The sequence below is a fragment of the Ixodes scapularis genome, unplaced genomic scaffold (genome assembly GCF_016920785.2).
Source record: "Ixodes scapularis isolate PalLabHiFi unplaced genomic scaffold, ASM1692078v2 PGA_scaffold4__175_contigs__length_147842914, whole genome shotgun sequence".
NCBI classification, from domain to species: Eukaryota; Metazoa; Arthropoda; class Arachnida; order Ixodida; family Ixodidae; genus Ixodes; species Ixodes scapularis.
Window position 1 is genome coordinate 102,932,751 of NW_024609879.1, and position 21,672 is coordinate 102,954,422.

General features: G+C 46.2%; 1 protein-coding gene across 1 annotated transcript; it reads right to left on the reverse strand.

The window, feature by feature from the left end:
- Nucleotides 1–4,548: 4,548 nt before the first annotated feature.
- LOC120842138 (tyrosine 3-monooxygenase) lies at nt 4,549–20,275 on the reverse strand (the record flags this gene model as incomplete). Its single annotated transcript, XM_040213167.3, has 9 exons — nt 4,549–4,860; nt 6,513–6,646; nt 7,304–7,399; nt 8,737–8,863; nt 10,977–11,112; nt 17,518–17,663; nt 18,383–18,433; nt 18,517–18,584; nt 20,156–20,275. Coding segments are annotated over 9 exons (996 nt in total), but the record flags the coding sequence as incomplete, so codon positions are not given.
- Between the last annotated feature and the right edge of the window lie 1,397 nt (nt 20,276–21,672).

Below are 21,672 nucleotides of genomic sequence, written 5' to 3' on the forward strand. Positions count from 1 at the left end.
TGCTAAAGTTCCTTGATACTTATTTTAAAAATACCGGCAACCAATACAAATGACAAAGCACATTCCGCTGGAACAAAATGGCGGCGTTCAGTTCAAACCTCTGCTGTGCGCCGCCGTTCGCTTCCTAAAACCTGCACCGTCACGCCGTCGGCGCTTCAAAGCATGTCGCTACTGGTAGGAAGCTCTTATCTAGGGATTTTAGCAGCTGCCTATTGTAAAGAGAAAAGCCAGATCATCATCAACATGCTCTCGGATATCCCATTTAAGAGAGGGACCAGCCCAAACCATGGGAAGCGTGTGCAGTGCAATGGCGGAAACCTCGGACGCAAATTGATTGTTCATGCGTATGCGTCACTTGGCGTGCAGAAAGAAAGAAAGCGGGCAATGAGGCCAAGCAAAGTTTGGCGACGCTTGCAAACGATCGACGCTTTCACCTCCTCGACGCTCGTGTGGCAGAAGCGGCCCATGAACCAGGTTATCCCGATCCAGAAGTTAGAAACACTGAAATCTAGGCACGCTGCTGCTTTCAATCAGCTGGCGCGAAACTAAAAGGCGACGATTATATGACATATTGTCACGAATGACTGGCAGAGAGACGGGTAGTGTAGTAGGAAACTAAACGTGTAATAAGGACGAATTTGTGCCTAACTCGAAAATACTAAGAGGTATACCGTCGCAGACGTCGAAGGTCGGCGGAGTAGCACGATCGAGCGCAATAGCGAAACTGATTCGGGACCGCCACGCGGAGCACCTTTTGTACCCGTGTTGGTTTCTGAAACATTCTGCGTAGAACGTTCGGCGTGTAGAACATTCGAACCTTGAGCAGACAACGGACAAGGTTCTCGAACTTACGAGAACGCTATGTTGAAAGAATAAATAAAAGTAGCTTCCACTTCAAGGAATCGAACCTGGGGCCTCCGCGCGCAAGCCGAGCACGCTAACCTGTAGGCCACGCCCGCACTCGCTCGGCGACGCGCGTGGCCATTACTACCCCCCTCCCCCCCCCCCCCCTTTAAGAAGCGCATCGTCCCTATGCAAGGTACCAAGAAACAAAGCAGGAAAGAATGAAAGACGTTTAAAATTCTCTGTAATGCCGAATTAGAGCGCAGCTCTTGAGGAGGAAGTGGAGAGGGTACGGAAAGGAGCGTTTGCCCCTTCTCCGTACCCTCCCCTCCTCCTCTCCTGCTCTCCTCTGCAAGCAGCGTTTATGAGCAGTTCCCTAACTGAGCTAATCTAATAACGTTGACTATAATTCAGGTGAGGTCGGGTCGCGTGATGTCACTTGATCTCACGTGACTCGACGTCAAGTGATACACCAATTCAGTTTCCCCGCTAAATTTGGCGAGGAAATTGATGTACCGTGACCTGACGTTCCGTGAACTGTACATACATTTAGTCTCTCCGCAAAATTTAGCGTGAAAATTTACATCACGTGACCCGGTATATTTTCCAGCTAAATTTGGCTCGAAAATTAATGTCGCGTAACCTGACCTCACGTTGATTATACACCATTTTGTGTTCCCCGCTAAATTTCACTGGAAGATTTATGTAATGTGACTTGACATCACGTGACATATACACCAATTCAGTTTCCCCGCTATATTTTGCGAGAAAATTAATGTCGCGTGACCTAACGTCACGTGAACTATATACAAACTTAGTTTCCCCGCTTAATTCAGTGAGTCACGTGACATCAAAATGTCCGCCAAATTTAGCGGGGAAACTGAATTGGTGTATAGGTCACGTGACGTGTGGTTACGGCCTCTCATATATCTCCCCTCCTCTCATTCCTTGTGTCACTATCACATAATTCCAAGGACATTCTTTGCTCATTGGTCCATGGTAAAAAAAAAAGTCCGGCTTTTCGCGGAGCATTACCAATTGCCTCCTTTTGTGCAAGGGTAACATATATGCAGATGAATTTTAGATGAGGTATATCCTATGGAAACGTACACGTTTCAAAATCAGAAAAGCATCGCTTCTTACTCCGACTACCAAATCTTCTAATAACTACTTCGCGCGGCGTATGAACAATGCGCAAAACTTGCTTTTTTCTTCAGGTGAAGACGAGTATAGACACATGTGCTTCAATATCTGTGTACTCTATAGAGTGCACTGTAGTTATAATAGCGGCTGTCCCCAAAACGGAGCTGCGTCGATAGTTCCACAACACAGCAGGTCTAGTAAACGTTGCCAATGCAGGGGGCAAGTCGTTTGGTTCTTGCGTGGTAGTTGCGGTGACGTCATCTAAATGCCTCGACGTCTACCCACTATTTCTTTCCATCAGCCAATCAGAGCTCGGCGTTCTGACGTCACCCCAACCCCTGCAAAAGAGGCAGACGAACTTGTGCTCCGCAGAGGCAATCCCCGAGACTACGTCTGCAAGTTTTATAAAGGAGTGACTGAAGGAAAGAGACACATTCTATCCTTGAAATTGCACCTCGACAAAGAAGCTTCTGAATCAGCGACATAGCGTGCGGCTTTACTTGGATCGCACCAGTTGCAGTAAGCTTGTGTATACAGTGAAAAAAACATTCAATCCCAGTAGCTTCTCGTGCTTCTTTTTCAACGTCCCATTGATCACCTTCAACAAAACGTGTCGACATGATAACGCGAGCAACAGACAAACACTAAGCGTCCAGATAATTTATTCTTATCCAAAGCTTCATCTTACCCGTACTTTGCGCGCCCAATGACTCGGCATTTAAAGACTAAAGTAGGCTCGCTCCCAATTTTGACTGGGTGTCTTCCAAGGAACAGGAACCGTGTCAGACCGACACCATCACCTTCGAACGCCCCACACTTCCTGGATGAAACGTCATCGCAGTCTGATGGCGCCAACTCGGTGATTGGTCCCGAGCCCTGCGCCGAGCGTCCTACAACGCTTTGATTGGGCACGTGTCCCAACCGAGCACTGACGCAGCACTCCCGTCCAATCTTTGTCTTGACTCGATCTCGCTTCGATGTCGTCAGAAATTGTAGTGCACAGGCTCTCATGGTGGTGTTGGTGTTGGTCGGACTCTGCACACACGATTTTGGTTCTATAGTGGTTAGGATAAGATGCCAAATCCTCGGAACTGAGCGTCTTTTGTACACGTGAAACGTAGCATTAATCTTGGTTCAAAAGTATTTCAATTCAGCTTTGTGATTACTTGACAAAAAAGAAAATTTACCGTTACCTCAAAAAGCAACCGTTCTCTGATTACTTCGGATTGTTAGAACGACAGATATTTCTGTCGGTTTGAAAACGGATGTTCCATAACCATTCATTATCTAACTAAAATCACCGAACCAAAAAAAAAAAACTTATCTTCTCACTCAACGAATTTCGGTAGGCATTCCTCCTGTCAGATACTTGGTTCATGGATTTCTTTGGAGGAAACTTGTACAAAGGGCGCCATTAGAAAGGGGACAGAAAAAATAGAGGGTTACAAGTAATTTTAGTACTTCAAAATTAGTCAGATTACTCTCGTGATGACTTCCCCAATAAAAGTAATCAAATTATTACAAAATTACTACAAAAAAGTAATTTGTTATTAGCAATTTTATTGCTTGTAGTGGGTAGCGTACAAGCCTGGCGTTACCTAACCTCCAAAAAGTATAGAATTTCGTTTGATATTTAAATAGCATAGCAAAGCGAGTTTTGTTTTGTTCTTTATCTCCCCTTTTTCTGCTTGAGGAAATCAACAATGTTAAGATGTTCAAAAAGCGCAGAATTAACAAAATAGATGCGGGCTAGCTGGTCAATTTTCAACATTTTGAACGCCCGAGGCTAGGAAAAGAATTTTACAACATTTCGCTCCTAAGCTTCGTTTCACGTTATGTGCGAACGAAGTCAAGGCTAGAAGCGCAAACCCAACAATCTGAGCGTTTCGGGCTCGCACGTGCGCTCGTGCACTACAGGCGCTGTTACAAGCAGCATGCTCGCGCTTGTAGCGTCAGTTTCGCTCGAACATAAGGTGAAACGAACTATAGTTCTGCGTTTTCAAGATGTTAAAAATGGTGTTCGCTTTTGGGACAACCGCTCTTTATCTTTGTGTCTTTCGGGTTCAACTGGCCATCATATTCCTGACTGAAAACTTCAAAAAATCGCTTTTAACTTTCGAATCGGATAATGCTGAGTATACAATATTTTGGCATCTCGTTCCCACCACTGGCGCTATGTCCAAAACAAGTCTGAGCTCTCAACGATGCCTAGTTCATTCTTGCGACAACATAAAAAGCAGTTCTTTTTATCGGCTCACACCCTGCACTTCTACTGCAACAAAACAATTAGTCTTTTTTGTTTTTGTTTTTTACAACAGGGTATATTTTTACAAAATAGACAAACAACAGACGTAGTTTCTTTAGCATTCCAAAAGCAGCGGCCCGAGCAGCCTGCTTCAGCGTGCTTGTTCGCGAACATGTTTTTTGGTGACCAACGAACCACTTGCAAAATTCCCACAATTCGTGGCGCCCGACGCGCACCACGGATTGTGGGGAGGTCCTTGCATCTGTCACGTGACACTTCAGGGAGTGGTAGAAAAAGGGAGAACGAGAAACGCCCCATTCTCGGCCGCTCGTCTGCATTGACGCCGTTGCCTCCGTCGTCTCCCAGAATGCCTTTCGGCACCAGTGAGGGCGCTGCACGTTTTGCAAAGTCTCTGCGCAGCCCCCAAGTGTGAGGGGGGTTTGCCAACAACAGGCTGGGCTCGACGTGTCGGCGGGTTGCGGCGTTTGTCGCCTGTCGCTTCAGTCGGTCCTTAGGAACTGTTGGTCACGATGATGAGACCCTCGGGAGAACCCAGGGGAATGACGCGCTCGCGGCGGGCGTCGTAAGCAATATCGAACGGTCGGAAACGACTCTTGGCCACGTAGCGCCTGCCAATAAAGAAAAGGCAGAAAAACATAAATATATTGCATCGATAAGCACCGAAGCCACGACAAAGGGTTTGAAACCCCGTTCACCGCCGAAAAGTAGAAGCGCCTATACTTGGTTTCAGCCTAAGTCCAGAAGCTGCCGACGCTACGAGGTAAGGGTGCGAATCAAGCAGAGTCAAAAGTGCATGTCACTAGGTCTTTCCTGTTTATGATTGGTTCAGCGATGATAGAACACGTGCAGAAACATGAGGAACACCATGGTGTAGCGCTTTTGAGGCTGTCTGAATGGTCCTATGAACTCGTAGCGTGGGCTCCATTTGGACTTAAAGGGGCACTGACACCTCAAAGGTCGTATTTTTTTATTGTCTAAAACGATGCAAATTGCAGTCATAGACACGCAAGAAATACCGCATTGCGAAAAAAAAAAATTCCCCGCCCCTCACCTCCTCGCTTCTTTTTATTTGTGACGTCAAATATCATGAAATTTAGAAGCTTTGTAGGCGACATTTCTATAACATTTTATAAGGGCAATCGTAAAACATGTTTTTAACGCAATTGCGAACGCACTACGGCCCTTCTTTTTTATAAACCAAAATTCGGAGTCCGTTGTGATGTCGCCTCTCGGGATTTTTTTCCTCCTTCGGAAAACGTTGCTGATCGGTGAGTCGGGGAATCGGACGAAGTGGTCTTTTTTAGGCCCCCACGACCTCTCAGACTTCGAAAAGGAAATCGTCAAATGGTCAAAAACACGGTTTGGTGTCTGTGCATCCTAGTTTTGGTTGTGACTCCGCCGAGGCAGCCTTTCACGCAGAAGCGGCCAGACGTCAAGCGTCGTCTGCTCGCAGCGATAAGCAGGCGGCACGGCACGTGTACTGAGGAAACCGGTTTTTTCCGGTACGCCGGCGCCCTTCTCTCCCGCTCCTCACCTCCTCGCTTCGGGTCGCGGCGGCAACGACGTGGTCACACACGCATTCGGAGCGGAGGCGTGAAAGAAAGTCGACGCGCAAGGCCGCTCCATATTTGACTTTACTACACTGGCGCGGATCGCGCGGGAACTTCTAATTCGGCATTTGGAAATTGTTTTGTTTACTTCACAAATATTGAATACCCAAGTTTCTAATTTTTGCGGTAATGTCCAGGCATCGTTTTCAATCGTTTCGGATAATAAAAATATATATATGACTTTGAAGTGTCAGTGTTCCTCAAGGTGGAACGAAACATAGAGTAAAAGACAGCTTAAGGAACGTGGGGCGTGGCGAATCTGACCATCTCAATATCCCTTTCAGCCAATGAGATTGGGGCTTTACTGATAAGAATCATCTGACAACCAATCACGAAGCAAGGAGCATGAACCCAATGAGGCACGCCCCGCATTTCTCGCTTGCTCAAACTATCAAATTCACCGCCTAGAAGTTTTATTTGACAACTTACTTCACGCCTACAACTGTATTTCCAAGATCTGAGCCGCCAACTGATGCGAGACTACATAGAAAACATTGCATTACATGTGCATTGTGATATACAAGGTCCGAAGGCTTAAGCTGCACCTGTCTATTGCCTCCACGCTGAGACTGTGCATAGTTCTTTTGGGGTGATATGGAGGACAGAGTGAGTGGGGATTCAAAACAGAAACGCATGAACCTGGGCCGTACCTCAGTTTTTCCTTGGCGTCGTCGAAGCTTTCTGCGAGGAAGTAGGTGCTCTGGTACGTGAAGTCCTGGAACTTCTGCACCGCGGTTTTTTCGGGATCGAAGTTTACGATCGTGGGCTTGCCGGACAGTGCATGCTGGAATCGAAAATAATAAAAGACAGCCGAGTAAACCACGTGGTCTATCATCCCCAAGCCTCACAAATGTGCCTCATTAATGTGGGAATAAATTCTATAACCTTTTCGGCACTTATCCCACGGGGAAAAAATATTGTCGAGTCAATGGGCTGGGGATTCATGCGCGGCGTGTGACATTCGGCGTAAGAAAGCCACTGTACATGCTCAGAACACGTTAGGCATCGCCGTCAACAAAGATGACAGCGCGCAGAAGGCGATTATTCGAATGGTCTTCAACATGGCGCGTGGAACACTATCAGGAAGATATTGCACACGTTAATGTATACAAGGGAGTATCTACGAAGGCGCGGCTCAGCACGACAAATAAATGATTTTTTCTTGCTTGTATTTTTTTTAATTAAAAACTCGTCGTCATTATTGTTAGTGTAGCTAAAAGTGTGTTTTCGCGGAAGTCGTAACATTTCGTTTCTGCCAACCTCGGTAGAAGAAAAAAATAAAAAAAGCGAAAAAAGCGCCAATGTCGTGTTTGCGCTAGAGCCTCCAGTCCGACTGCTCATTTCATTATACAAGATTATGCATTCAGACGTTACAACAAAGAAGTGCGCAGGCATCCCTGGAGTGCTCACAGAGGCTGCAGTGACCTCTGGTCGTACGTACCTGTATTTCGCCGACCGAGGACAGCAAGCCAGCGCCGAAGGCCCTGATCTCTCCGTTCTGCTTGCACAGTCCGAACTCAACGGTGAAGGCGTACAGCTGCGAGACAGAGAGAGGAGCCATTCACTAAGCAACGCTGCAAGGGCAGGTCCGGTCGCCATGGGTGAAAAACGCTTTATCAGACGCCCATCTGGCAACTGTGGGCACGCCTTAGCACGGCTCGACACTAATCAGACAATTATGCACACTGCACCGTTTGCATGGCTGCGCCCAGCAGCCTCTTTTTTTGCAGATGGTGTGTGTAGAGTGTATGGATCGTCTGCTAGTCAAGCCTGAGTGGTAGATGGATGCCAACGGCTAAACTCTTTAAAATGGTCGGTAGCTTACGCCACCTAGCTTAGAAACCAAAAGTATTATTTTCCCTCCTTGCCAATTTATTTCCATTCTGTCTTTTTGTTCCACACCGCCTGGACACTCCGAGTAGAAAACAAAACATTTCCCACCCAAAGTGGTCAGACTAACTTTTGAAACATGGGTGCTTCCAAACGTGTATATACCAAAGCTTTCACCTGGAAGACTCCCTAGTTCCTTAATCCTTTAGCACAAAGGTACGTCAATACCTCAGATCTCAAATTTTGTTCAATATGAACGAAGATGTGAAATACGCCGTTTTACCACAGCCGCGCGAGCAAAGCCGAAGCTTCAAATGTGATCTCAATGCTTTAGTTATTAGAAACGCTAATATTCCCTGTCACCATAAACTTGGCAGCCAACGAAAGCTGCTGTCTATTGTCTACAGCGTGCCAAATAGAGCATTGGGAAATGGCAGACGTATGCTCTTGTTTTAGAGATCGCTACGTGTATTGCACCGTCACTAGCTTTAGCACAATAAGCCGTAGCGTTTCTAGTCTGCAAATGTTGCCAGGCATTGACAACATGGAAAAAGGAACAGAACAGCAATAACGGGGAATACTTTTCAGCAGAAATCGAAGCAATTAATGTATTGCAACTTTTGCACTTTCATGTATACATCATTTTAGTCCAAGTGTGCAGCAACCTTGCCACTTTGAACACTCTGGTTAATTAGACTAGATGGTCCATCTTGCGGTTCGAAAAGTGTCGCAAACAACAGACAGACAAAATGTATCGTTTCAGTTGTATCTTCATCTGTTATTTTTCGGTGCTTCTTAAACTTTAAGGTTGCCTTTGTAATAACGGCATCCCGAGGAGCAGGTGTTTCGACAGTTAATACTTTTTTATGCCAAGTTTGACAGCCATGAAAATGATACACTGACAATTGGAAGGACCATTGCAACCTTTTAACCCGATACCCGATTAAGAAGTTAACTGGCGATTAATTTCAGAGCCCTACATTTTTCTTTTCTTCAAGTAACTAAATTCAAGAATAAAAGTCAGAGGGAAAGATGTGTTGTCACCGTAGCCACTTTCTCGATGTTTTCGTCGGAGATTCCCAGGGAGGCCAGGCCGATGGCTTGAGAAAACTGGGCGAAGTGCGGGTCCGCGAACATGGGCACGTGACCAATTAATTCGTGGATGCAGTCTCTGGTAGATAAAAACAAAACAAGCAAAAACACTGGATTAATACAAGCTGATCAGTCGTTTCATCTTTTTTTTTTTATGACAGATAGATAATTTTGTTGTTTCAATATGATAATAGGGAAGTTGTAAGCCTGTAGAACCTGTAGATAGAACGACTTTGAAGAGATGTGAAACTTTTCGAGATTTTAACTTCACCTCTTCGATATGAACACACTTCCGCTATAGTTTAGAGTAGTAAATTCGGAATACATATATTTTATTTTTAAGTGGCGAATCTTTACTGGCATGTCTTATAAAGGCTAACTTCATGAATCAACGAAGAGATCAGCTTTATGGACGGAAACTTTAGAGCTGATCAAGAAATTTTAATTGGTTCTTTACATGCAATTTTACAGTAAGACCACACACCGCGAATTCTAAAATAACTTTTTCGGTCTTCGAATCTCCTAACAAGGTTTGAAATGTGTCGAACCTCTTGACTCAGCAACTTAGAAAGCTTAAGATTCGTCCAATTAGCTTTTCTCGCAATCTCAAAAATTTAAATGAGGTTGAACTTTTCTAACCTAGTAATTCGAGGCTCGTGGCATCTCTAAGGTCTCAAAGAATGTTTCGTAATTCACCTTGGTAGATGCAAGTTACAATGAACCGGTGAATAAACGTAGTATGGAATATGCGTTCAGCTTTCCAAGGGAATCAATTACCTTGAACATGAAGTTCGTGATAAAAACTGAGGGAAAAAAAACGAGGGCAAAACAGGGCAGGACCAAGCGCTGCTGATTCACAGCTAAAGGTTCATTCCAAAAAGAACACGCACAGCACATTTACTCTCGGTAGCATGCCGACTCCAGCAAAACCTACGGCACCTAGCGGGGAAACACTAAACTGAACAGTACAGATCCTTTATCGATTTCCGGTCGTTCCTTATGGCTTCCGCGATCAGATGTCGTCGGCGGTTGGCTTGGTGGAACACTTGTCCGGTGACATGTTGTGACTGTCGTATCAGCGGGTTGCCCCGGCCGCTCCGAACGAAACCGACGCTATACCGCGCGAATCAGACATTGTGCGTTTATCGACGTTTACCGGCACCGCAGTCCTTCCATTACTTCTCCGAAGAAGGTCAAACCTTCGAAAGCTCGCTCACAGCAGCACCGTCACAGCAGGTAGGAAAAGTAGCGGTTAAAAATCGGGGCCAACCTTTTCGAGCCCTGCTTACCTGCTGAAACCCGATAATTGTGCGCTGAGCTGGCACATGGCACTGCAGAACCTGTTTTAGAACGCCATATTCGCCCGATAGGGACGAACCCCTAGAGGTAGCTAACGTCTCCAATACTATAGTATGTATGCTATTCCTAATAAATCTTAAATTCTTGGACAAGGCTTTGTCGCGTTCTTTCTATTGTTTCGGTCGTTGTCGTTTCTAATCGCGCTGTTTGCACCATGAACGTTCCTCAACTTAAACGCTTCTCAACAGTTTAAGAAAGGTAGGACGTGGCTTCTTCGCCTTTCTTGATTCCTTCTCCTTATCGTAATCCCTTCTCGTTATCCTTACTCCTTCCCTTAATGCCTATTTTTACTCCTTATCCTTATCCTTAGCCCTTATCGGTAAATGCCACAATCTCAGTGGCTGCCGAACGATAATTAGGTTTCGATAGTCGTTCCGCAATGGCTTTCTTAAACTGTTCGTGTAGCTATACGGCAAGCAAGTTCGTCTGCTCCTTCCGGATCTTGTGTGAGTAGCGACGCTGTGGTGGTGTTCCGGCTTGTTTTAAGACAAGGTTATTATTATCATCATCGTGTGTGGGTTTACCTACCAAATGCGCCCACGTGGCGTTTGTCACCCCCCCCCCCCCCCCCCCCCTACCCGGGCTCAACCAATGTCCGCGCGAGCTGGGCTGCCTCGTCATCGGGCGTTCATTACTCATTCTCTGTAGCTCTTTGATTGGCGTGGCCCTTTGTGCGTTCCAATGCACCAAGAAGGACACATTCTAAGACGCTTTCTCGCCGTATAGCAATTCTATCACGTGTACAGTGGTGTACAGTTTTTTCTTTTTTTTTGCTACTGGGTCTGTTTGACACTAATCGCACTTTCTCATTGGCCACTCGGTGCACCACGTACGGTTCCGGCGAGTGGTGCGGGGCGGAGCTGTGTCGGACGTATTGCGTGCACTGGAACACCCGGAAGGCGAGACTGGCCAGGAAGTCCCGGGCCGTCACGAAGCCGGCAGCTGGCCGCAGGCTGAAGCCGCTCTTACCTGGAAGGGGGAAAGGACCACCGGGCTCAGACATTCCGTCGAATGCGAGTTAGCTGCGACCGCAGTCGACGTGATTTTTTTAACGAACCACGTTTTGTGTCACAAGGGAATGCGAAAATTGTGACGTCACATCGCGCGACACGGTGAGTCACACGGTAACGCTGCGACGCAGCGTGACAGTCCAACGCCACGCGACGCCATGATGTCACGTCACGTGACTATATGACGTCACAACATAAGGTGACGTCAGCAGGTGTCCCCTTGAAGGGACACCGACATCCCCAAAAACTTTTTTTTTCGTTTCTTGCCAGGCGATTCATTATGATGTCGGAATACTACCCAATTAACATTTTGCTACAGAGTCACGTATTTTTTAATATAAGCAGTATTCACTGGGCGCTATATTTGTGGGCGATGTCTAGAGGGCATGCTCTGAACGAGCCCACATTAATAGGCTGCTAAGACCGACAATCTAGAGGGTGTGGAATGCACGTTGCAAAGGAACCGGGGAAGCTCGCCATCAGCCCGCGCTCAGCAGCCGCGCACACAGCTATGGCCGCCAGTGAATACTTCCTATAGCCAAAACACGCAACTGCTCGAAATTGAAACCGAAACCCACGCACCGCACGGAGATGTGGAGAGGAGAGAGTGAGTGGCGAAAGTCACGTGGCTACACCCGACTGTGCGATTTTCTTTTTTTTTTTTTTCTTCCGGGGGCAGGAGACGTAATGCGTTCGGGATCCGCTCGCAGTGCGATTCCTTTGCAGTTATGTTTGTTCCGCTCGCTGTTCTGTACTTCAAGATGAGTTGTTTTGTGCATTTAAGTGTTGGCAGTTAGTAGCGAGTGCCCGTGGGGAATTCCCGTGATCGGCTCCGAAAAGAATACTCCCAAGATGTTGCGTGAAGAGCTGCCTCACATCTGAAAGTGGCATTGTGCGTCAGAGGTGTCAATAATGGAACCCGATACCATTTAGTTCAGCGACGTATCGTCTACCAAAATTGTTGTTTTTTTTCAGTGATAATTGTAAAAAAAAGAAAAAAATCTAAACATTGCAAAATGTTTGAAAAAGAAAAAAAAAAAAAAAACGGTACGCCCACACAGGCATCGAACCCGTGCCCGCCGCTTGTCCAGCGGACTTCTTTCCACTGAGCTACTGAATGAACTCTTTAATGCAGCAATGCATCCGGTCGACTGTATGTCGGAAAGTTTGCTGCCGATTTCCTTCCAGTACATGCACTTCCGGCTTGAAGTCTGGCAGCACCACGCATTGGCCACATTCGCACCAAGTAAAGAAACCGTACGCGTGCGTATTCAACTCGATATACGCACTTCGTGCTTGAGGTTTGAGCGAGCGATGACTTCAGCCACGAGAAGGTACGACGGCTCAGCGCCGTCTTCGCGCAATCGGCTTGCTGGTCAGGCGTGTCTTACGGGATGAATATCTGTTCTTTTGATCGGTCCAAAATTTCTCTTTCGAAGGAAGACAGAATTCCCCGGTACCGTAAACAACAGTTCTGAAGTAGAGGTCCCACGCCCGTCGTCCGCCCGCAACTCCCACGAAACGCGAAACGACGCCATGTTGAAAATTATGCAGTGAACGCAACGTATTTGCAGTTTTTTGGACGCCACAAGAAACGGGTTTCATATTTTTTTCTATTTTTAGTATTGACAGTCTGCCTTCAATGACCCACGACTTTGATTAAATTTGGTGGTCGCTTCGAAACCTTAGAAAACGGCCCGTGACCACGGAGAAGAGAGTGAGCGCGACTCGAACCGGCCAGTTCTTGATCGGCGGTTTTCGGGCGGAAAGAAACCGAATTTCGAGCCGCAAATTCCGTTCTGGGTAGCTGGGCTCTCATATGTCACGTACAACTAAAAACCTCGGCGAGCAGAACTACCCTGACAGTGTCCCTTTAAACGCAGCAGGTGTGGCACCACGGTGCCACACCTGCTGTGTTGCCATATCAACATAAGGTGATAAGGCAGCAGGTGTGGCCCCGTGGTGTCACCGCGGGGTCCACCACGGTGCCACACCTGTATTGTGACCTATATGGTGACGTCACCTATATCACCGGTATAGTGAACAGAAACATGTGGTACAAATTAAAAGCCTGCTGAGCATCATCGAAAACCACTAAATCAACTCAATTTAGAAAGATATAAGGCAGGTGCAGCATTTCGCGGCGTTCCAAGAAATGAAAACGCTCAATTAGGACGCGATGTTAATTTTGCCCTAGCGGCCCTGTCCCGCGGAGGCACGGGCACGTGGCATGTCCGATGCCATCGATAGGCCCGTTTGAACTTGCGGATTCGCGGGCGGATCCGCGCAGGCGGAAAGCGGATTTTGGAGCCGGGTGGTGAAATCGGCTCTTCGATGGCGAAAACTCCGGACATGTCAAAGACCCATATCCAAATTTCCCGTCATTGACGAGTCGATTTCGTCACCCGGCATGATAATCAACTTTTCGCCTGCGCGAATCCGCAAGCGTAAACGCGCCAGACCGTACAAAAAAAATTATATCTGGCCAGATCTGAAGATTTCAGATATGGCCATATCAAATATTTGCCACATATAACCTTATATTGTACATCTGCCAGATGTAGCCTCATAATGTCAGATATAGTCTGATATCCCTGGCTAGGTATAGAAATCCCAGATCTGGCTAAGTATGAAAATTCCAGATCTGGCCAGGCAGGAAATTGCAGCTCCCTAGAGATCGCTAATTTTGACCAAGTTTATGGTTACACAGTTTCGAGTGTAATTCGTAGTCACCCTAAACAAGCGTCCCATAGGGCTCAAGGGCCTGTCATATCACTTTTAAAATTTCTCGTCAATGGCAGCGTTTATAGTACTATGCATGCGATCCACCTTTGAACCTGGCTGAGCCGCAGAAATCTCAAAAATCACGAGAATTGTCATTCTCGTGATTTTTGTTTTAGCAGGAAATACTTAAAAGCCGAGAAATCACAACAACCAAAACCGAAATTTAGCTTTAATTCAGCGGAGCTGTCTATAGCACCTTTAGCGTTTCTAACTTAATATCAGCGTCTTTGAAGCTCTACGAGAATGATAATGATGTAAGAGATATGTCTGGCAGCTCATCCAGGTTGAAGGTTGGACAGAATGCACTGTACTGACATTGGCGAGACATTTTAAAAGTGATAAGACAGGAACTTGGGTTCTATAGAATTGTTGATGGTACTCCGAGTTACACTCAAAACTGTGTAACCATAAATGGGTTGAAATTTCCGATCACTAGGCAGCTGAAGAAACACCGTCCCCGTGATTCCTCGAGTCGCGGGCCGACGGGCCGAAGCGTTTGGGGGATATATCAAATTGCCTATTCGGGCGTAATGTTAACATTTTGAGATAATTAAGCTACATTGAAATCCTCGTGAAATTTAGCACAAATAATCCCAAACCTAAGCTTGCCAAAGCTGAAGTTTGGGATTATTTGTGTTAATATTTAGCTCGCAAACAATGAGTCATTCACAGTTTGCTAACAAAGCCTTTTTTTTACTTTTTTAAAACTTTTTTTTATATATTGAAAACCGGCTGCCAGATAAAGCTGTATATACGCCAGATAACAAAGTATATACCTCAAATAAGGCTGCATGTATACCAGATAAGGCTGTATATAGGACGTATATAATCATATAATGTTTGATATGGCCAGATAATGCTGTATATATGCCAGATAAGGCGGTATATACTTCAGATAAGGCTGTATATAGGCCGTATATAATCCTATAATGTTTGATATGGCCAGATATGCCCCAGATATAAGATTTCCATACGGAAGTCAAGGGGACAACTTTCTCTGCACTGCGGACAATGCAAGCTTCGTCGCAACTCCAAAGGCATCACGCTGTTTGTAAAAGGGGCCAGACAAAACAGCCAGGAGTTTGATGCGAACGTGCGCAATAAAAAACGAGACGAACGATAAGTTAACTGCCAGGCGTCCGCTCATTTACATGGATAAGAGACCGCGTTCCTTGCCACGTGCTGTTGATTCAGTCGCCGTGACCCTTATTTGGCGTTTGTCCGGTCTTGTTTACTGATGTGTCCATCTTTATTGCACACTGTGCGCATTCTTTTTTTTTTATGCTTGTCTGGGTTGCAACTGATATACAAGACAATGACGGAAGTGGCTGGTTACTTTCTCGTATGCTTCATCTGTTCGTTACCCATGTTAAGAACACGTATAAGGCAAGCAACTAAATAGCGTACTCGTCATGTCAGTTATCTGAAGCTGTATCTGAAATTGGGGAGAACGGTCTTCTGTGATTCAGAAACGTTAAGACACCGCATCTATACGCGTATCCACCCTAAAAGAAATGAAGTTTTGCGCATTGTTCATGCGCAACGCAAAGTAGTTCTTACAGTATTTTGTAGTCGGAAGAAGAAGCGATGCTTCCGGTGTTTTAAACGTGTACGTCTTGATAAGATAACGTATATTTAAGGGTCCCTTTTCTCGGATGAATTCGAACAAAAAGATTCGTCCGTAAATTTTTTTGTTAATATGAATTTATCCCAAAGACTTCGAATTTCGAGGTCACGACAGCAAAACAAAAAGTTAGAAAGACGGCGTCTTAGAAATGACTTTTTCTTAAAGGGGCACTGAAGTCGATTTTGAGATCGTCCTTTTGTGGTGACAACACAATCTAGACGCTCTACGTATCCCAACAGACCTGAAACTACAACCGAGCGTAGCGTATTTCCTCGTTAAACGCGTGTTCAAAATTCGCGACACGCCCTTTCGACGAAGGGCGCTTGTGGGCGAGCTATTGCGATAGCTTCGCTCGCGGAGAAAAAGGGGAGTTTTATCCGAATGTACACCTATCAGACTCTCTTCAAAACGAGTTATAATAAAATCAATCGGAACCTGCGCGTATTGTAGGGCGTTCATTGGTCCACACATTGTAGTCCGCAAAACAAAACAAAAAGGGGGTACGTATGTTTTTCTGTTGCCTTGAAATGAATAGGCGGTTTTCTAGTATAGGACTTGGTATATGTGGGAACTAACACATTTAAACAATATAAGATCAAATACGGCCTTTTTAAAAAATTGCTTCAGTGCCCCTTTAAGCGCTCAGGGTCACTGGTGTCGAGTAGAGACCACTTCAGTTTCCTTTAAAATCGCGAACTACTTACAAAAGGTTCGTCAAGGTTCATTCAGAACAATGTATCACGGTATTTACGGGTCAGCGATTGTTTATGTTTGGACCATACTATTTCTGCTTCAAGAGGAAAGAGGGGTAGTGTCTTTCGCGGTGAAAGATATGAACTCGTAGATTTCAATGGAGGGTGAGTGCAGCTGAAGCTTCGTTGCTTCCCAGCGACTGCGCGTCCATGAGTATAGCTATTTCGAAGTATCTACTGCTATTGAGGCAACACTTCTTTAAAATATTTGTCGTAAGGTTATGACTATTGCCAATTGCAAGGCGGCCAAGGCCAAATACAGCTGTGGAAATATCATTTGCTAGAAGCGAGTTGTGATGAATAAGGATGGTTACGGTTCTGTCCGACTTTGTTTTTGAACTTTGGAAAACAAAAAGTTGTGAATACAGAGAAATGAAACTACTAATTTCAATGAATTTGGAATCTAACTAATATTAACTCCGACAAACTCCGAATTTTTAGCGAAAAATCAACTCCGAGAAACACCCTCCGATTTTCACGAAGAATATACTACGAAAACACGTAATCATACGGATATTTCATCTAGAATGAGCCTACATATATCTTAATTCTCTACATAAGGGAGGCAATTGGTCGTGCTCCGCGTGGAACCGCACATGTTTTCGCTAAGGAGGCTTGAGGTCAGAACGAGCATAGAGCTCAAAAAGTCGCATTTTCAAATCGCAACGATCGCCGATTGCGCCCGCGCTCCGCACCAATCACCAGTATGGCGGCGCCCACAAAACAAAAATCGGGAACAAAAGTGGCGAGTCTTTAAGCATAGCTACTCTATACGGAGCACAAGTTCGTCTGCTTATTTGCACAGGAATTCCGATGATGGTCAGAACGCCAAGCTCTTATTGGCTGATTAAAAAACAAAATAAGGGGTAAATCTGAAGGCATCTAGCAGTGAGGACTACCCACTATTCTTCCCATCAAAGCCAATCAGGACGCAGCGTCGTTCTGACGTCACCGCCACTCTTGCGCAAGAAGCAGACGACTTGCTCTCCGTATAGTCACTGACATACTAAGAAACGCAAAACATAACGTGTCCCAAACGTTTCTTCTTTTTTTTTTTTTTATATTGCACCGCTGCCAATGCGATTACTTGCATGCCCGAAAAGAAAGCTCTACAGTTGTCGAGTACTAAAGTGGTTCCAGATATACGGAACGAGGCCGGGTAGGGTAACCGATTGCACCATTGGCTCGGTCAAGGACTCACGCTTGAGGAAGTTGGACACGTCTTCCAGTTGCGGTATGCTGTCCGGTCCGTAGTTCAGTTCTTCCTCCAGGACTCCAATGGCCTCGATGAACTCCTGGCACGCGTGTGTTTTCATCAGGGCCTTCGTACTTCTGTACACGATGCCCCTGCCATAATAAGTAAACAATTGTACTCATCGTAACCGCTAACACTGCGCCTCGAACAAGTCCCGCGCGATTGTACTGCGTTTCTCCGTATAGGGCGAGTGAAAACAAAATCATCGAGGTACCCAAATCGTGCCCGGTACGTTATCTATTTCAGTTCCCTCCCTTAAAGCACCCGTTGGGTCTTCATACCGCTAAACTAAAGCGCAACTGTTATTATAGTTGAGGACTGGATGGAGAACGGCAGGGTGTCCCTTTAGAATGCGCGGCTTCCAGCACGCGCTCGTTGCCTTGTACCGTGCTTTACTTCTTGCGCCGAGTCTGGCGTTTGAACGCCAAACCCTGCGCAAAAAGCAGACGACACTCTTGTTTGCTAAGATTGGATGGAGGAAGAAAGTGAGTAGAGACAGGGTCTTTGCGTCTACTCCCTGTCCTTCCAATCAGAGTTCGGTCTATCATCTCCTCCTCGGTTTGTCAGCGCATAGTCGCTCACAAGGTAAAAACGGCGGTGGGACTTTCAGTTCTCCAGCCTTGAGCACGAGCTTCCTAGCTTGGATTGCGCTTCAGCGTAGCGTGAGCTTCAAGAGAGCACGCGCAGCCAAGGCACGACAAGAGGCAACGATCGCGGGCTGAAGACCGGGCAATTCCAAAAGATGACATGACGTTTTTATCATGTATGCGTCTTAAGTTTGACTACCACCGTACGAAACAAGTGACCTCACCATGTCTTCACTTCGTCCGGGGTGTACTCGACTCTAGGGATGGCTTGACCGCTGCAGGAGCAAAACGACGCACATGAGTCTCCGCTGACACCCTGCGGTTCAGGTGGGCAACATCGTTTGAAACGCTTACTCACTGTTTGTAGTCGAAGGCAATCTGAGAAATTTCGTCTCGACGGGCGCGGTAGGCAGGATCCGAGAAGCCCTGCGAAATAACCATAAGGTATAAACACCGTCAGTTACCCCGTTACTGTTAGCTGCTTCACTGAAAAAAAAATTGTTAAGAACCGATGCGACGAATTCGTTCGTAACTTAACATGCCCAGTCGTTTTCAAGCTGTGAATGGGTACATAGGATCAGAAGCCATTTAATCCTTTTGAACCAATAACAATATAAAAACGGTTTCTCGAAGTATGACATGTATACTGTTTTATACCGCAAACGTGTGTCAAGATTGTTGTCGTCTGCTCGCTACGTCTATCAAGAGATGGCGCCAAGCGTCACTAGTATCAATAATTCGGTCGTCTGCGATCCAGTCCGCCGTTGATCCTGACAAGTTTGTTAGTCTCATTTTTCGCAGAAAGGTACCTCAAGCTTAAAATCTTATCAGCTAAAATGCACCACCTCAGCGCACATTCGGTGAAAGTTTGAGTTTTTTATGAGCGAAGTACCGATGTGTCCAGCCTGTTTTACAACGTAAGATCAGCTGTCCACCATATACTACCCCGCAACGAACACGATGTGCCCATCATTGGTCCCCCTTTGTTCGGCCTGATTAATGAAGAGAGCGAACGCTATCCTGAGCCCATGACCATAACGTTTCGATAAAAAAAAAAGTTGTCGAAGCCTTTTTTGTGAATTTGTCAAGTGTTAATGGCTATTGACTGCTGAGTAGAATTGAGATGATCGCCACACCCTGCCTTTTTTAAACTGTCAAATTCTATAGTAGTGATATAGGTATTTTTTAGAGAAAATCATACGGCCTAGTATAGATTAGGTAAGTCACTCTCACACGGCCACGAGGTGGGGCACCACGGCATTTGATTTAGAAAGCTTACAAGAAATGGGAGAAAAGCCCGTGCAATCCCTTTTCGTTATTACTGACGAATAGCGGGGCTGATAGTATGGTTTAAGCCCCTGAAAAAAAAAAAAAACTGCCTGCGTTGTGGCACCGAGCATTGCGAAATGTCGTGTTCAGTTCCACAGCGCAAACAGTTCCTTTTTTTTTTCTTTCGTTTTTTTTTTTAGGTTTAAGCATATTAGCAGCCCCGTTGTTCGCCGAGCTCTCTCCGTCGATTGCAGTGATTGGCTCTTCCAAGTGTTTTCCGGGAGAGCAGACGCTCCAGATTTCTTAGGCTGTGACGTCACGGTAATGTCACGTGACACACTAGGGAGTTTTCGTAGATCGTTTTCGCCGTCCCGCAAGGCCCTCCGCAACCCGCTAAGATAGCGGGAACTCCATAGTCTGAAGGCTATCGGCGCGCAGGCGCTCTTCGCTGCGGAACGCTTAGCGGAGGGGGCAACGCGGTCTACGAAAACTCCCTAATGACGTTATGCGCCACAGCCAACTTTGCATGCACGAGCATGCAAAGTCTGTAGAGGCTTCCCATATAAAGCTATCACTTTGAAACTAGTTCGACCTCCGTCGGAGCAAAACCTCCAGTGGGGTCATGAGCCTGGCAACCCGGGGATCACGCGTTAGCGAGGCGGCGCCTTGGGGTCTGTACTTAGAGACGTACGTAGAGTGTAGACTTAGCCCATGGATGCTAGACTTACGGGGTGATCGTGGTCGAGGTCGGGGCTGGACTTGGTCACCACGTGTCCGCAGAAGTCCAGGTCCGAGACGTGCAGTGGGAACCATATTCCTTTAGACGCGTCGGCGGAATAGAAGCCGGAAGAAGCAGTGTGAAAACGGGAGCACAGGTTGTGTTCCAGTTAGAGGCACGTTAACTACAACGCCCTATAGATGGCGGGGAGGTATACTTCCAAGGTGGAGTGGAAACGACGAGGATTTCCCGTGCTCCTCCTCGCTGACGCTAGTCTGCGCGCTAAAATGATTTATTTGGCCGCCAATGAGAAGCGGTCAGGGCAGGAGTACATCACAAGTGACGGCGATGTTGACGTGGGTTAAGAAAATAAGCTTGTTGCGAAGCGGAACACAACAATTCCAATTTTAACGCTCTCGCGTTTTTCGTAAAAACTACTTGATTCACGAGCACGCCGACTAGAACCTAGCGGTAAAAACAGCACCAAGGCCGACAGTCCCTGCCAACGTCTCCGCCGCCATCCCCGCTCTTCTGGTTCTTCGTTTGTCCGCGGGAGGGTGAGCGGCGAGCCGGAGTTGCGAATAGTCGGGCGCAAGTTAAGAATGCGCCAGCAGCTCGTCCCACTACCTCATTACCGCCAGCCGCTGTTCTTCCGTGATGCGTTAATAGTCCTCACCGGAGGCCCACATAACGTTGACGTTTCTTTTGAATGATCTATGAGCAGCGTGTCTTTGGCTTTAAGCTGTCCTCGACTGTAGCTGCCTTTCTTTCTCGGTCCGCGAAGCGATTCCATGTCGTGGCTGGTACATGCATGGTGATGTTTATTTCGCGCATTATTCGCTTGTATCTGAGTCAGGAACATTCACGCGTGGACCTTAATTCCTAAAGCTGTGTACAGCGGCAAATGTTGTATTTTTTCTGTTCCGCTCCAAACTCAGGTCTTAAAATTATATTGAAATGTACACTGCAAACCGAGATATCAAATACACCCATTGTTATCAAGTTACATTTATCTTTTTGATTGAACCTCGTCAGATTGCTCAAAAACAAAAAAAAACGTAAGGTTGTTCGGATTGTAAAAAAACATTAGCGGCCATACTTCTGTGCTTGTCGCCTTAGTTGGACGAAACGGTAAACGGTACTCACACTCACTTTGAATCGATAAAACATGTAACGGAAACTAGTTCCAAAAAGTAAGAGGTAACAAGATTTCCATGATATTTTTTACCAATGTACACAGCGTTGTGTAGGGCGTAAACTATATTGACCTCTGAGCCAATGTCACGATCGCGAACTTGAGATGCGAGGCCATTTTTCTTTCGATCTGTCTAATCAGTCAGCAGTAGCAAACGTGCCCCAATTCTCTCATCGAGTTGTCCTTACCTCTGTCGGCGGGCCAAGGTTTCTCTTCCCTCGTATCATGTAGAGAGTCGATGGATGATAGTAGGCCTTCTGATGATGAAAGCATCTGTGCGGGACAACGGGCATTGCAATGTGTTTAGTACAACGTTATTTGCTTTAATCAGA